The sequence below is a fragment of the Ursus americanus genome, chromosome 15, assembly GCF_024610735.1.
Source record: "Ursus americanus isolate L20-20 chromosome 15, mUrsAme1.1.p, whole genome shotgun sequence".
Lineage (NCBI taxonomy): Eukaryota > Metazoa > Chordata > Mammalia > Carnivora > Ursidae > Ursus > Ursus americanus.
This window is the reverse complement of record NC_142141.1, coordinates 59,444,096-59,460,783: the sequence shown is the minus strand read 5'-3', so window position 1 is coordinate 59,460,783 and position 16,688 is coordinate 59,444,096. Positions and strand designations below refer to the sequence as shown.

General features: G+C 45.7%; 1 protein-coding gene across 2 annotated transcripts in view; it reads left to right on the top strand.

Annotated features, from left to right (window-relative positions):
* Positions 1-854: 854 nt before the first annotated feature.
* ADCY2 (adenylate cyclase 2) overlaps positions 855-16,688 on the top strand; it is a 387,890-nt gene continuing 372,056 nt past the window's right edge. Inside the window, exon 1 of one of the 2 annotated variants that reach the window (XM_045795930.2) lies at positions 855-1,237. In XM_045795930.2, coding sequence (XP_045651886.2) covers positions 1,019-1,237 — 219 coding nt within the window. In that variant the 5' untranslated portion in view covers positions 855-1,018. Of the gene's footprint in view, positions 1,238-1,790; positions 1,836-16,688 lie in introns of those variants that run through there. The other variant, XM_087867988.1, reaches the window with a different exon arrangement.

The window sequence follows — 16,688 nt, the reverse complement described above, 5'->3', positions numbered from 1 at the left end:
CCGTGTAGGGTGCAAGTGAGGCTGCCTACCCAAGGACGTGGCGGGGTACAGCACCCAGTCATATCCGCCTCGCTCCTCCATTGCGCATTTGGGGCACTTCTCCGCTAAGGGGACTCCTCGCGCCCCAGCACCTCTCCGCCCCCCCGCTGGGAAGTCCCCTGCCCTCAGTGGGAGTGGGGAGGAGCGTGGGCACCCCACCCTGGCGGCGATGAGAGCAGGAGGGTGGGAAGCCCCTACCCACTAAGGGGGGAGGGGAGGAGAACCCCTCCTGGGCACTCCCAGTTGGTGAAAAGGAGGAAGTTCCTGCTGTCCTCTGGGTAGGGGGCACTAAAGGGTGGGAGGTCTCCGCCCGCCGCTCGCTGAGCTAGTGCAGAAGAGTGCGGGAGCACCCCCTCCCGCAGCCCCTGCGAGGCCGGGGGCCCCCTCCCGCCGCGCTCCGAGCTCGTGGAGAGGAGGTTAGGCGCCCCCGCAGCCTCGGAGCGAGGTGGGACTTGTGTTTGTTGGGGTGGGGGGGCAGGCAGTGGGAACCCCAGGCCGAGCTCCGCTGGCGGAGAGGAAGGGGGGCCAAGCCGAGGCTGAGTGTGGGAGGGCGGAAGGAGGGGACGTCCCGGCAGGGGCGCGGCCGGCGCGCCCCCACCCTCACTCCGCACTCCTCCCCTCCCCTGCCTCGGGCCGCCCCCAGCGCGTGGCCCGGCCGTCGGGGGGCGGTGGCGGTGGGCGGAGGCCCGGCTGCGCGCCGCGCCGTGGGGGAGAGGCGGGCCGAGGGCCCCGGTCGCACCCGCCCCCTCCCGCGCGGTGGCGGCAGCGGCGGCGCCGGGAGCTGCCCCTGAGGCCCCCGCCCGGCCCCCGCCCGCGCGTCAGCGCGCCCAGCCCGGGGCGCCGAGCTCCGCCCGCGCCGGAGGCCCCTGCGCGCAGCTCCGAGCGCGGCAGCCCGGCCGGCCGAGGCGGCGCGGGGGTGGGACGCGGGCGGCGCAGCCCCGGCCGGGCGCGCTCGGCGGGCGCCCCGCGAGCCGGCCCGATGTGGCGGGAGGCGATGCGGCGCCGCCGCTACCTGCGGGACCGCGCCGAGGCGGCGGCGGCGGCGGCGGGCGGCGGCGACGGGCTGCAGCGGTCCCGGGACTGGCTGTACGAGTCCTACTACTGCATGAGCCAGCAGCACCCGCTCATCGTCTTCCTGCTGCTGATCGTCATGGGCGCCTGCCTCGCCCTGCTCGCCGTCTTCTTCGCGCTCCGGCTGGTGAGTGGCCTCCCCGCAGGACCTGCCCCGCGCTGTCCCGGTCCCGAGACGAGAGGGACCCAGCCCGGCGAGCCGCGTCCCGCCGGGGGCGGCCCCTCGGCCCGCAGCTCCCGGCCTCTCCTGCCCGCCCGCGGCCGGCCCGGCTCGCAAGGGCTGCGGGCGAGAGAAAAGTTTCCCTGGAAGGTTCTGCCCAAAATAAAGTTGCCGGGATGTTCCCCAGGTGGACGGACAGGGCGTGTGCCTTCCCCGGCTCTGCGCACCCGCTGGCGGAGCCCGGCGCGCCTTCCTGCCGGCGCCGCTGCCTGCAACATCTGCTCGAGGAGCGACCATCCGGCTGCTTCTCGAGGCCACTGCACGGCCCCTGAGCAGGCGCTTTAGTTTGGATGGCTCCTTAACTCCCCAGAGCCTGCCTGGGGAAAGTGGTTAATGGCGAGGGAAATGAAAGAAAGGATGTTACTATACATGTTTGCCTTGCAATCTGTGTGTATTTGGTGCCTTAGACAGAAAGAGATGCGGTGTTGACCTGTTGTGAGCCCTCATCCTCTGAGTCTGTAGGTGGCCAGCGCTGATGGACCCCTGGTTTCCTGCTTCTAGAGAGGTAGTTAATCGTGTTTACCGTTTCGTGCGGGTCATTAAAGTGGCTTTTATCACGGGGAGCATAATGCAACCCCACAGCTGAGGCCAGGTTTGCCGATTTATATTTTTTGAGCAGGAATCCTTGGCTCGCTCCTCTGAGCAGTGAGGGAAAATCTGTAGATGGCGGTAAACTTCCTGTTACCGATCATTCTGGTTGTGTGGTTCAAACTTTTGCACTGCCTGTGATGATTATGGATGTGCCGATCGTGCCAGGCATCGATTACCCAGTGAGATATTTTTGGTCACCGGTTGATCTGGGGATGTCTCTACTGAGTATTTTTTTTTTTTTTAGCGTAGCATATAAGTATTCGTGTCCACTCCGCAAAGAACTGGTGGTTTGGTTTTATTTCACCAAGTGTGGAAAATAGCTGCCCTTCGTGGTTGACAGTTTGTTTCTGATATCCTGAGCCAGATGGTGCTCAATTATTATGCATGGGAAAACGGTATCATCATAGAGTTCTTTAAAGTAAAGTTTTCTTTTTTTCCCCCACACTAGTCAAGAAGTGCCGTCTTCTGATGGAATTCGGTGAGAATAAAACATAGACTGTAGGCGATGGTGCCGCAGATCGCAAACTGGTTCTTCCACCGTAAAGTACAAAGCAGAGAGCACCTTTTGATCCTGTGTTCAGGGCAGTCCTCACACCCTTGTAATCAGCCTCCAATGCTCCCTGGAATGGCATCTTTCTCTCTCTTCGCCACTTCTGAGACTGGAAGCTGGGTCTCTGAAAGCGTCTCCTTGTCATTTCTGTACGTGCAGGGAAGAAAACATGTCAGTTTTCCCCTGGAAATCTGTTCTGCCAGGACATCGCTGCTCATGGTTCTGTTGAATCTGTAATTCAAACCCTTCTGGCTTGTTCTCTTCCAAATGGAAAAGGAGGAGCAGGTGATGGCCTATTTATAGCACCATTAATATACTTAAGGACAAGGGCAAAGTTCACGTCTCCCCCGACACATACTACTTTGTTTTCTCTGATACGGATCTCTAATTTCTTAAACCGTATTGCTGTCGATGTTCTTGAAGAGATCTGTCCGAGATGCCGTTAACCCAGCTAAGAGCACCCTTCTCCGAGTTGTTCCGAGCTTTGGATTCATCTTTCTTTATACAATTCCCTTTATGTTCCACTTCACGTGGTGCAAGTGCCAAGTGATATCCTTTTAAAAGTTTATCCAGGCATCTTTACTTTTCCTTGAGAAGTCAACCTTTTCCACACTTTCCTGGCATTCAGCTAAATTGTTTTAAGCACAGGGTAAGCACCTGCCATGGCGTGGCTGTAGCCCAGAATGATGTCCGGAGGCAACAGAACGGACTATTCTTTGCCGTACCTGGTCCACGGACTGACTGCTATGTCAATCTTTTGAGGTGAGGAGCTCTGCAGAAATGTTCCAGAATCAGGGAGTATGACTGGGGCTGGTGGAAAGGCTCTCTTCAGGTGGGGACTGGGGCTGCAGGGCCAAGTGGGAGGTGGGAAACACCTGGAAACAATGGGCAATATCTTCAGACACTGGACATTGGGAAGGACTGCAACAGTTCTGAGCTCTGGACAGCTCGTTTCTCTTTTGCTTTTAGTAATATCATAAACAGCAGTTCGACTTTCCAGAAAATGCTCTCCATTCACACCGTCAAAGATGGAGCATGAAAGATGGGACGGTGTTCAGGGAGAGCTGTGTTCACACCGAGTGGGGTGAGTTCGTGTCTCAGACTGACCAGAACTCGACTACCTCTGTAAGATGGAAACAGTCGCTTGGGGCCGGGCCAGGGTTCCACCTTCGAACGCTTTACAAGAATAGCTGGGCTCTGATGTAATTCAGGAGCTCGGCAGATCTATTTTTGCTGCCTGAAATCTTGGACAGATTTCTTCTTTCCCATGAATCTGCCTGATTTTGGTTTCTATTAGACTTCCATCAGTTCTTGTAGTAGAAAAAGTCTGGCAATCTTCGTAACACTCATCCATCCTCTCCTAGAACATTTGGATCACAAAATGATCTCGGCATCCTCCAAGTACATAGTGATGTTTTGCTGTGTGTAATTGTCTTTGTATCAAGTGATTTAATATAGCTGTTCAAAAAGAAAGCAGTTAAGTTTTGTCTTGACTTAGTATCTCCCTAATTGACATTATTCACAAACTGATTTCCCTTAATTTCTTTTTTTTTTTAAGATTTTATTTATTTATTCGACAGAGACAGCCAGCGAGAGAGGGAACACAAGCAGGGGGAGTGAGAGAGGAAGAAGCAGGCTCCTAGCGGAGGAGCCTGACGTGGGGCTCGATCCCATAACACCGGGATCACGCCCTGAGCCGAAGGCAGACGCTTAACCGCTGTGCCACCCAGGCGCCCTGCCCTTAATTTCTACTTAGGATCAGTCCATCAATCTGTATGGGTTGATCTTGAAGTTAAAGTAGTTCTCGAAATATTTTTACTATGTTGTCAAAATAAATTCTGAATTGAAACTTCATCTCGCTTAATTATTTTCTACATAAAAAGCTATTAGATAGGGTTTTTTTTTTTTTTAAAGCTACTCAATAGCTTTAACTCCATATTTGTTAGGAATTAGCCAGACATGAGATAAATAGGACACATGATAGGATGTCTTGAATTTTAACATTTTGTTTAATAATACAAAAAATATTTTCTGTTGCTTTTCATGGACATTTTAATGATAGTACAGGGCATGATGGACAAAAAAGACTTGACACCCGGCATCAGAAAACTTGGAACTAATGAGACCAGACTTTAAGTAACCTCTTATGAGGTTACTTCATTTTTCAGGACTGGTTCTCATTACTAAGTGCATGGAAACTGTCTATCAGAATTAAATCCTGTCTCATTTATTATGTCCAAAATCAGCATGGTTTTCTCAAAATTGGCCTGCCATTGTTAGGAAAGTTGACATAAGTTTTTCAGTTTGTCAAAATACCAGCTGGCTCCAACCAGATTTGTTTTAGCTAAAATTTATGATTAGAAATAGTTAATATTTCAACCGGAATGGAAAACTTTTATTCCCATAAATTTTAAATAGATATTGCAATAGTAAAGAGTTTTTGTTTGAGTATGATATTAAAATCCATATAAGCATACGTACTTTGATTAAATATGTAACATGCATGACTTTGAGAACATGATCTGTTTTCTTGCTTTTACATGATTTGGTGAGGTAGGGCTTTCAAACAATAATAACCATAAGTAGTTATCATTCCAAATCCATTTTCCAGCATTGGGTATTTTTTCTAGGGGCAGATATATCAGTGTTTCTTTTAGTTATACATGGAAAAAGGATTTTAATCCTTCCAAAACAAACAAACCCAGTCATTGTACAGGGAAATTGGCTTTTTATTCCCACCATATTTCAGCGCCCCCAGTGGGTGGAAAGGTGTCAATAGGGAGAAACTCAGTCCTTCACCCTTTTCTTGGCGGGTGAATGCTGGAGAAGGCAGCTAAATATGTGTGGCATCTTCTCTAAGGAGCAGGAAATTCTGTGCATACTTCCTCTAGTCTCCTAATCTGGGGGTGCATGGGCAATAGTGCATGTTCTCAGGAATTAGAGTAGCTAAAGATGTATCTTCCTGCAGCTTTCTGTGCGTGCAGGAAAATCTTACGTGGCAGGTGTTCGTAATTGCAACCAGTAATTCACAAGTCATTTTAGTTATAATTTAACTGTGGTATAAACAAAAGATAAGGAAAAAACTATAATTTTCTGCAGGAAAGGTGGTTGCCATTTAGAGGACTAACAAGAAAGGCTTTGGAAGCATCCTTGAGGTATTAAAATGCACAATTAAATATCTGCATGGTACCTAGTCTTCTCCCTTAAAAAAAGGCAGAGAGGGTAATGGTTAAGAGAATCTATCTCCACTGACCCTTTGGCTTTGTCCCTTTCCATCTCTGGGATCTTCGGCAAATTGTTTAACTCTCCGTGCCTCAGTTTCCTTGTTTGTAAAATAGAATGGTGCCTGCCTTCTTAGGCGGTGGTCCAAATTAGTCCACGTGAAGCACTTAGAGTTATGCCTGGCACGGAACGTGCCCCCAGAAGCTACTGTCCCTAGCAGTCTTTTGTTGTTGCATTTTTATTGTTGCTGGGAGGGAACATGTCACATAGCTTTAGAGCTGGGAGGGCACTCACTCATTCTGGATGAGGACACTGAGACCCAAAGACGTGAGCTCATTTCTTCAAGGTCTCCCAGGTGCAGTGCTGGGGCCGGATGCAGGGCGCTTGGTTTTTCCTTGGGAGCTTTCCTGGCGACCGCTGCAGATCTAGAACGCCCAGCTCCGGTCCTGGCACAATGGCAGCTTCCCTGTTGAGATTTCATCCTGGTGTGAATGTCCTCAACCATCATTCTCGGTAATGGAGTTACACTCCACTTCTTTTCTCTTTTAATGTGAAAACAAATCTTGGTAGAGATGCTTCCTGACGATGAGCTCAGTGAGGTGGGTGTCATTTATTTTCGTTATGCCGAACATTCCCAGCGTCTTTCCATTAAGTGGACGACCCGTCTGCGGCCCTGCTTCTGTTGTCTGAGAAGTCGCTGGCATAAATACTGTGGCATGTAAAATCGTTCCGACTGATCGATGTGTGAAATTTCCGGATTCTTACTGCTATTTTTAAATCATTCTATTTAAGAGGTAATAATACTGTTAGAGCTGATATATTACTCCGTTAAAGGTGTTTGATGGTGGTATTAATCATTTTGATATGTTTGATCAGTAATGGCTAGTGGTAGAGTCTACACTGGGTGTCTGTGAATAATCCGCTCGTCCGCTAGTCCTTTGTAGGACTCGATATTGGCATCGGCACCGTTCATTGGATTTCACTCATTCTCCTTCGCTGCTGTTTACCGACTGTCTCCTGGGGCCAGCCCTGGGACGCCAGTCCCCCTGGGTGGCCCTCCAGCCTGAAGTGGCTCATCTCTGAGGCACTGATGTCATCCTTGAGCACCTGTTTCCCTCCCTAGGTTGACCTGTGAGCCTGGCCCCCAGGGGCTGAGAGCACCTCTCCAGCTCCGCAGTGTCCCCGAGTGGCTGCCCTCCCCTGGAAGCCTCTTCCTCTCGGAGCTGCTTATCCCGCTTCTCCATCTTAAACAGTCTGGCCTTTGCTGCACGTTCCCATCCATACGGGTTTCTGCTTCTGATGCCTGCAAAGCTCTTGAACTCTATGACATCATTTCACCACTGCTCTACTGTCGTCTGACATCCAGAATCGTTTCGTGAGCTTGCCTTGTCTCCTCAACTAATTGTTGGTTCTTTCCGGGCAGAACGTGAGGGCTCCCCATCCTTAACAGGGCACTAGCCGTAGTGGAGGTGCCTCGTGAGCGAATGCATAATTTATGGTGTAGGTCCGGTTTCCTTCGCAGCTGGTGTTTCCATTGCGTAGCCTACTGGTGGGTTCCCAGTGCAGACCTTTGCTGAGAGTCCTGGATCGGGGTCTGCTTTAGCACTTAGCATGTGTTCCTGACAAATTACTTGATCTGCTGTAGGCTCAGATGCTTCATCTGTGAACTAGCGCAAGCAGCACAACCAGGCTCGGGGAGCTCCGTGGGGCGTTGAGAAGGTTAGATCATAGGAACATTGAGCACAGTGCCAGGTGCAGATCGCACCCAAAACAAATGTGGGTCACTGTTACCAGTATCTTTGTACCGCAGAGGGTTTTCCTTGTCAAGGTCTCCTGTGGATGGAGTTCTGGCTGAAAACCATATGAGTACGAGGATTTTTAAAACTGGGTAGGAAACAGCAGGGGATGTGTTTCTATTTATCTGATAAATGTTGTGCATAAACTTTGAATTACTAAACATAGGTGGAGAAGCATTGTTTAATTAAAAGTCACATTTTGACGTAAGTTTTTTATTTTCTAGCACTGAAATTCAAGCCACATTGACATATTGCCCTTCGTATTTCTCAATTTTGTTAGCTTTTGATAATGGTGTATAAAATTACCAAGAGTAATAAGATATTTATGATGTGATTTTTTGTTTTTAAACCAGGAAATGGACACACCCTAGAAATTCTGGCTTGCACCACCAGGTGCATGTAGGAGAGAAAGGGATTGTTGGGTCCGCTCAGGTGTTTGGTATTTTGACCAAATTGAGGTGTGGCTGATGTTGCTTCTCCGCCCTCTTTGTGTAAGGCTACGATACAGAAATCACAAGGAAGGGAAAAAGGAGAAGTTCTGAAGAAAACTTCATGAGTCCAGCCATTGCTGGCCATGTTGTCAATATATTTTTTTTTTGTTCCTTCCTTTTACCTGGGCTTATACTTCTGACCCCAGAAACCATACGCAGGTGAGAGAGGGACGGAAGCAGTAATGGGAACCATCACCCGAGAAACCATCGTGAGTAACTGCCAGCTAGTGTTCCGACTTTGCCCAGGTTTCTAGAACAATGGTGCCAAGATAGAATAAGAATACAGACCTGGGTCGAGGCTACTGGGGATACGTAAGGCCCTTTGTATCTTAGATTCGAACCAAATCACTTTTTAAAAACTTGGTGCTAGAAATGGGAAGTGTGAATTATTAACACAATTAAAATATATTGGATGAATAATTTATTTTATTTGAAACATACAGACATAAAGTACAATAGCTTCTTTTTAGAACACTGAAATTCCTGAGACTTCTCAAGATGGTTATTGCCTGAGAGAATCCTATGAATAAATCAAGTCTCTATGGTCACCACTTGTGGGAGGTTCCTAGTGGAGAGGATGGTGGATCAGCACTTTTGGGATGGGGTCTTGACTGCAAGGTCTTGAAATGAGAGCCTCTACCCATTCTTCTAATGCCCTTTACTGCCCCTCAGACGTGATGATGTTAGGACATTACAGCTACAAGCCAGAGCTCAAAGGCTCAGGCTCTTATTTCTACGTTTCCCACCCCCAAGACCGAATTATTGTGTGTGTGTGTTTGTGTGTGTTTTAAATGTCTGTATTATTATTTTTTCAAGCTATATAAAAAAATAAAGGACAAAGTCAGTAAGATTTCAAGCGCCTAGGGGTCTGCGGACATTATAAAGGAAATAGCATTTTAGACTATTTCACTACTAGAACCAATAATGATGTTAAACGTTCAGAGAATAAAGGAATCAGGTGACTACAAATGAAAGAGCTAAGAGTTTCAAACATATGGTGGATCAGATGTCTGACCCTTTCCCGTCATCAGCTTGTAGTTAAGTCAAGCATATAACAGCCACGTTCTTCAGAATTGGACTTTCGGTACACAGAATGGGATTTATCATTTGACTGATTTGATTATTCTTTGATTTTTAAGCAAAATTCGCATCAATCTCTCTCTGGCTTCCTTATTTATTTATATTAAAATAAACACCCATGAACCCAGTCCAGACTAGAATATGTCCAGTAACATGTTAGTCTGTATGCCATTCCTATCCTGTTTCCCTTCCTGCCCTCAGAAGTGAGCTTCCTATTACACTTTTTGTCATTATTCTGTTGCTTTTCTTTTTGCTCATTTTATCATCTAAGTATATAGATAAATATATAGATATAGACTATTGCATGTATATGGTGTGAGGTAGTGATGGGGATCATTTATATATTTTTCCTTAAGCTGAATGCATTTTTATTAACCACTTTTAGCTATTTCTTTCCCCACATCTGCCATATGTCAAAATTCCATATAGGAGTGATTTGTTTTGTGTTCTCTGTTCTGTTCCATTGGTTAAGTTTTGTTGTTGTTGTTTTTATCCCTGCAGTACTGCGTGTACACACACACACACACACACACACACACACACACACACACTATAATTACTAAAGCTTTATAATCAGTATTTAGATTAAGCAGGGCAACTAACATTCAGCTCCTTTACATGTTTCTTGGTTACCCTTGACCTTTTTCCCTTCTCTATAATCATCTTATGTCAACCTCCATATGAAAAACTCAGCTGGGAATTTGTTAGTGTCATATTGAATTTATTGATTCATTGATTAGAATTGATATTTTATGATACTAAATTTTGCTGTCCGTGAACAATGGAGAATCTCACCATTCATCTGTGTGCTTTAGTGAAGTTCTACGGTTTATGTATGTTATTCTATAACTTGTTATGTTATCCTTTTTATAACTCATAAATGAAATGCAGATTCAGGTTTCCTACGTAGATAATAATATCAACTGAAGTAATGTGAGTTTTATTTCTCTTTCCTAGTACAAAGGCCTTGAGATTCTATTTCTTATTGTGCTGGGTAAGAACTCTAATGTTATTGACAGAATTGGTGATTGTGGGTATCCTTGCCTTTTTCCTAATTTTAAAGAGAGTTCCTTCATGGTTTATTTAAGATAATACTGATTTTGTAGATACCCTTTGAGATTTCCTTGTTACACTTTTCACAAAAAGTTTAAATGTGATTGGGTGCTCAGTTTTACTAAATTGAAGTGATCATATATGCTTTTTAAGTTGTTTTTTAATCTGTCAATGTAATGGATAAATATTATAGATTTTCTAATATTCAACAACTTTTATATTCCCGAGACAAACTGCATTTTCATGACATCTCTTATAAAATGTTGCATGTGATGTGCTAACATTTTGATTAAGGGTTTTGCAAATATATTTTTTGGTGAAGTGAGTTTGGAATATTCCTTCATCAAACTGTCTTTTTAAAGTTTTGCTAGTCTTATAAAGTAAATCAGGAAGCATGTCTTCTTTTTCAGTTTTCTATAAGAGTTTAAGAGTTTTCGGTACATCGGGAAGAGTTGGTAGAATTTCCCTGGAGAACCACCTGGACTTGTTGCTTTCTTTGTAAGGAGATTTAAAAACTTCCATTTCAGTTTCTTCGATAGTAAAAGGATTGTTTAGTATTTCTAATTCTATTTCTTGAGTCAGTTTCAATAAGGTATTTCTAGGAATTTTTGCTTTTCATCCAAATTGTCAAATTTAACGGTATGCATTGATAATACTGTTCTCATTTACATATACTCTGTCTTTGGTTTTTATTTATAATATTATTGCTTTCCCATGAACTGTCCTTTATCCTTGTTGATCCTCTGAAGAAGGACAACACAAGCAACACTAAGTCTCTGGGCAGGCAGTTCCAGGGTCCTGGCCCCGGGGCTGAGAACCGATTCTTCATTAGACCCAGCCTCTTGTCCTGGAAATCGTCCCCTTGTCTGCTGTTTTCTGTGACCTCTGAACCTCCCCTCATTGATCGCCCTCTTGAGCACATCTGGGCTGATTGTTGGGGGATCTTCCCCACTTGGGGACTGAGCAGTTGTTTCTGCCCATTGTCTGTCAGAGACAGAGAACCCAGAATTTCCTTGAAGTCTGGAACAGCCATAGTGCTGTCTGGTGTTTCTTTTGGAAACACACATCTCTCAAAACGTATTCAACTTCTTATCTGTTTAATTGCAGGCATCTCCATCCAGGTGTCTGTCAGTGGTCATCGTCATTCTTTTCAAGACATACTCGTTAGATTTGCTGTATTTCTCTGCCTTCTCACCCCGTTTCTCTCCTCTCTAGCCCCCTTCTTGCCCTCTCTCAGCTGGCGCCTGCCTGGAGCCTGTTTGAGTAACGCACTTTCTGGTGCTCTTTTCCATGTGGCATTTTGTCCAGTTGAAGGGATTTCCTGGCACCATACTTTTCGTTGGACTTCACTCTGAGACCCCTCCATCCATCCACTTTTCAGCGGTGGGCGTGGTTGTCCCCACATCACTGAGTTTTAATCACCTCTTTCCCTAGAACACAAGCTGAATCATTCCCCTCTTGCCATCTGACAGATCCATACTGTTCTGGACCGTGTTGCTTCCTTGTCATTCCTCCTTCTAACCATCCAGTTGTTTTCTGATCTCGTGTTCGTCCTGTGCTGTGTGAACACATGTGGCCAACAGCAGCGAACCCACACTGGTCACATTTTGTTCAATGACCTCTTCTGGAGTAGGGGTCTACGAACGCTGGCCAGGGACCAGATCGGACTCACTGCGTATTTTTTTTTTTAAATAAAGTTTTATTCAATATAGTCTGACCATCATTCCCATATGACCTATGGCTGTGTTTCAGGCACAGCCGCAGAGTTAAATGGGGTGATTGAGACCATGTGGCCTTTATATAAAGCCCCAAACACCGATGATCTGGCTCTTTATGAAGACGGTTCACTGAGCCCTGCTCTAGACTTAGAATTCTATTAGGGTGTCTTTTGCCTCCCAAGATAAATGAGAAACCAATGTTGGGCCTTTGCTCACTTGATTGCCATTTTTCAGTCTCTGATGACAGTGTCCTTGCCTCTCCCGCCGGCGGGCAGCGGTCAGTGCCGTCCACGTAGGTTTTGTCAGAACGGCACCCTATTTCATGTACTAATTTTTTTGTTATCAGTGAAGATGTTACACGTTGTAATGGGTTTACAAACCCCATATTCGGCCCAACACGCCAGAGGTTTATTTCTTGTGCACACATCCTAGCCAGGAAGGAGATTCTTCCCATCTCCGTTACCCTGAGAGCTGGGGCCACAGGTGTCTTCCTCGTGATAACTGCTTTTCTAATCATTGCGCTGTGGAAAGGGACGTGTGGTGTGGCCTCACACAGGCATTTACATGGCCCTGCCAGGAGACAGAGCTGGAGTTCCGCTCTTGTTTCATTGGCCAAAGCGTGGTTACTTCTAACTTCCAGGGAGGTCAGAAAGTGCTTCCCAGAAGGAACCCAGAAGGAAGAAATAGGGAATGTTTCTGAAAGTCTCTGCCCATCCCACCTTCCTTCTACTTTCTCTGGGTTTCTTTTGTTGTTGTTGTTTGTTTGTTTTGTTTTTGTAATTTCTGAAGGGGGATACAAAGTTCATTCGTTTTTAGCCTGCTTGTTTTAATGGAAAGCTTGGCGCCCGAAGGGAGCATTTGGAAATCAACAGAGAAGTTGCTAGCCAGTTGGGGGTGCAGGGAGAGCTGAGGTCCTGAACAGCCGGCACCTGCTGGAGAGCCTCTCCAGGGAGTTCCTGAGAGTGGTTACCTCTGCAGGGCACTACTGCTAGGAGTGTAGAGCCAACAACCTGGGGAAGGGCCGCGTCTGGGCTGCACGCAGAGCCTCGGAGGGTCAGGGCAGGCGGGGGCCCACCAGGCTCTTCCACGTGATCTCCAACCATATATGACTAGCAGGCTCCCCTTCCGAGGGGCTGCTTTTCTTCCGCCTCCCAAATCTTAGGCAAGCACTTCCGGATGCCCGCTCTCACCTGGGAGCATTCAGGGAAGGGGATGCTGGGAAGTAGCTTTAATCAATTTGACGACAGAACAATCCAGCATAGTCTACTGCTTGTTTACTGGGTATCGTGTATACTGCCGTTAACTCTGTTTTACTTCTAGATAAGATAGCACAATCATGCTTCTTCCTAATATGATGCAACTCTTCTTCGTACAACTGAAGATACGCCAGCCATCTCCCTAAAAGAGGGGATGAAGGGCCCTTTTATCCACTTTAGTGATGTTCATTTCTCATCTGTCTAAGGAACATGTCCTTTAAAAGCCCGTTATCTTCCATACTTGAGTATAAAGGCCATTCATACACTATTGATATATCTCACGTTATATCAGAGGGAAAAGAAGAAAAATAATTACTTAATATGCACATACACACATGTGCAAATACCTTCACCAACCCAGGGAAGAAGTATTTGTAGCTCCTGCCATTCTCAGTTCTACAGCTGATCACAGGGATATGGCTCGTATTTTAACGTGCTCCTGCTGCCCGTTCCGTATTCCCTTTGCCCTGTGCAAGCATCTTATCTGATAGTATTTCCTTGGCAGGTGGGGTGACATAAACAGTTGCTTCACCTAGTACTTTGCAAATAGACAGTATTTGTTGTTAGATGTTTCCGTGAACTTTTATCACAGGACATGCGAGCAAAGGAGACAAGCTACAGTCTTCATCGTTTCATCTTCTTCCCTTCCCTGCCTGCGTCGTGTATGAGCCGCCCAATTTTTCTTGATAGTGTCCATCCGTCACTCCAACTGTACTAAAAGCTCTTCTCTACCCAATGGTTCCGTGACATTAGTCGCCTAGAGTGGCCAGATAGCAATCTCTGTGTCCAGTTTAATGGAAACGTTATTGAGTTCCCTGGTGAAGGCTCAGGGGGCTTTGGCAACTAAGCCCTCAAAACTGGAACAGCCTACATTTACAGGAATGGGAATGGGAATTTACAGGAGTGGGCAACACTCCTGTTTCCACCCCTGGATTCCCAGGCCTGCGTGGATCCTGGCGGTGGCAGAGTCAGTTGCGCTGGTAGCTGTTTCCAAGCATCTATTTTGTCCGAGGGGGTATCTCCCAGCCTACCCGGTGTTGCCCAAAGGCCGGTACCCTCCCTGAGTCCTTAGAAGCTCGTTCTCTCCTTCCGTGAAGGAAGCTGCTTTAGGGTGATGAGGAACAGGGTTAGATCAGTGAATTCCAAGAGCATAAGCTCATCGTCATGCATCATTTGTGGTAAAATGAATGCTTCTGTCAGAAGCCACGCTCTGAAATACCTTGTGAGTGGAAAGCGCGTGGGGAAAGTCCATATATGGTGGTTTGGGTGGAAGCATTACGGACAGAAAAGCAAACCCATATCCCAAGTAGGTTCAATTCAAGTGAAAACAAATCTCTGTGCCTGCCGTCAGTTGTCATCAACCTGCCATAGATGGCGGGCTGGTCCTCCAGAGGATGGCACATTTGAGGGGCTCAGAGTTACAGTGCTTTGGTTGTCTCCTTTTAGGTGGCCCCAGTATGTTCTGCAGAACCAGACATCATTCGGACCTGGATTTTTATTTCCTCAGGCAGCAGGTCATAGGGAACTCTGCATGAGGACACAGATGCAGATTGAGAGAGACAGGGTGGGCACACCAGTGCCTGTGAGTACCTGTGACATTTGCTCACGCAGCTTACTTGTGCCTCCAGAGCCCTAGCTCGTGCAGCCCACCTCCATTTGCTGATGGGACGCTACTGTGCAACATCCAGCTTCATGCCTGGTGGGCCACGAAACAGTCCCATCAACATGAGCAGATTGGACTGCGTGGAGACTTGGTGATGGTCCATGGTCAGTGTTCAGTCCCTTTTGGGGTTGGTCATAAGCCAGCAACTGTTTCTCAAAAGGAAAGTAATTATCTGCAGAATCACGAAGAATTCTTCATAAAGCACTGGTTTGGGTGGAGAAGTGGGCGCTTTCAGGGGAGTCTGTGAAGCCATACTTGGCTAGTCACCCCGTAGGCGACCAAGATGGAAGAACTCAATGGAGAGGTTTCTGGAAATCTGTTGCTTCTGTGGAGCTAATACCCCTGTGCTTCCCCAGCCACGTGTCTGCCGGACCACTGTTCACCAGTGGCTGGAAGCTGGGCAGAGGAACAGAGTATGAGGCGGGGGCAGTGAGGACATGCTGAAGCCTTGCCTGGACCTCTGTGACTGCCCGTAATCCTATCCGACTTCAAAGACTTTAGGTGAGGACCTGCTCTGTTTCCACCTCCCAAATCTGGCACAGATACCTCTTCTGTTCAGTTTCTTTTTCAGTTTAGAGTTGTGCTTTTTGTGTTACAAATATGTGGTTATTTTTAATTTATGTTTTTGTTATAAACTTCTAATTTAAAATAGTGATCACAGAACATGGGTCTCTGTGATACCTTTTCTTTGACACTTTTTGCAAGTTGCCTAGTGTATGGTTTTTATAAATATTCCATATGCACACAAGAAGATTATTGTTCTCTCTAAGGCTGGATGTGGAATTCTTTATTTGCCAATAGGCCAAACTTATTAATTATGATACTCAAATATTTTGCATCTTTTAAATTTTGTTTTGTTTTTACTTTTGTTTGCTTGACCTATCAATAGCTGGATGGAGATGATGAAATCTGCTCTTGGCAGATTAATTTACTTCTCCCCCCAGGTCTATACAAGTTTTGCTTTATACATTTTGAGGCTATTTTATTGAGTTCGTAGATGTTTAAAATTATTATCATTGCCTTGGAATTGAGCGTTTTATCGATTTTATCTTTACCCTTAAAGTTTTTATTTTTTACTTAATGCATATTTCACTTCTGTCTTTTTAAGCCTAGAAGTTAGACACTCATTATTATTGTTTCAGATGGACAGTGTGTGTTTGGTTGTACCAATGTGTTTACCATTATGTTTGTTCACCTTTTTCTTTCGTATCATACGGTCTTTTAAGGATTATAGAATTTCTTAGAAATTCTTTTAGAGCAGGTTTCTTGATGGTAAATTCCTGTTTAAAATATAATTTTTTTGTAAATGTTTGCATTTTTGCTCTTATTATGAAAAAAAACACGTTTTCTTGCGATATAAGATTGACTGTTATTTTTTCCTCAATAATCTGTCTTCACTGTCTTGCACTGTCGAAATGTCTGCTTTCATGCGAACTGTTGTTCTTTGCGGGTGGTCCTTCCTTTCTCTTTGTCCACTCTTAGGAGTTTTTCTTTATCTCTAATATTTTGCATTTTTACCATCGTGTACATATGCTTGTATTTCTTTTTGCCTAACTGTCTGGAGTTGTAGATTCATGGTTTTTCGTGAATACTGGACGTCTTCAACTGATCTGTCTTTAGATATTTTATGTCCTCAAGTCTCTTCATTTTGTAACTTGGGAACCCCGGTCAGACATGTTAATACCTTCTTATTCATCTTATTCTATTCTCTGTGTCTTAGTCTTTTTAATAATTTTTATCTCTTACATATTATAAAGGAATATTTATATTTTTTTGCTGCATTGTACATAAACTCTTTGGTTTATCTTCTAGTTCACTGATTTGCTTTTTAACTATTTCTTTTTTCTCTTTTTGTTTCCATATTTATTTTTTCTGTTTCGATGGTTGAGCTTTTATTTACATGATTATTTCAATCAGTTTTACAGGTTCCATTTTCTT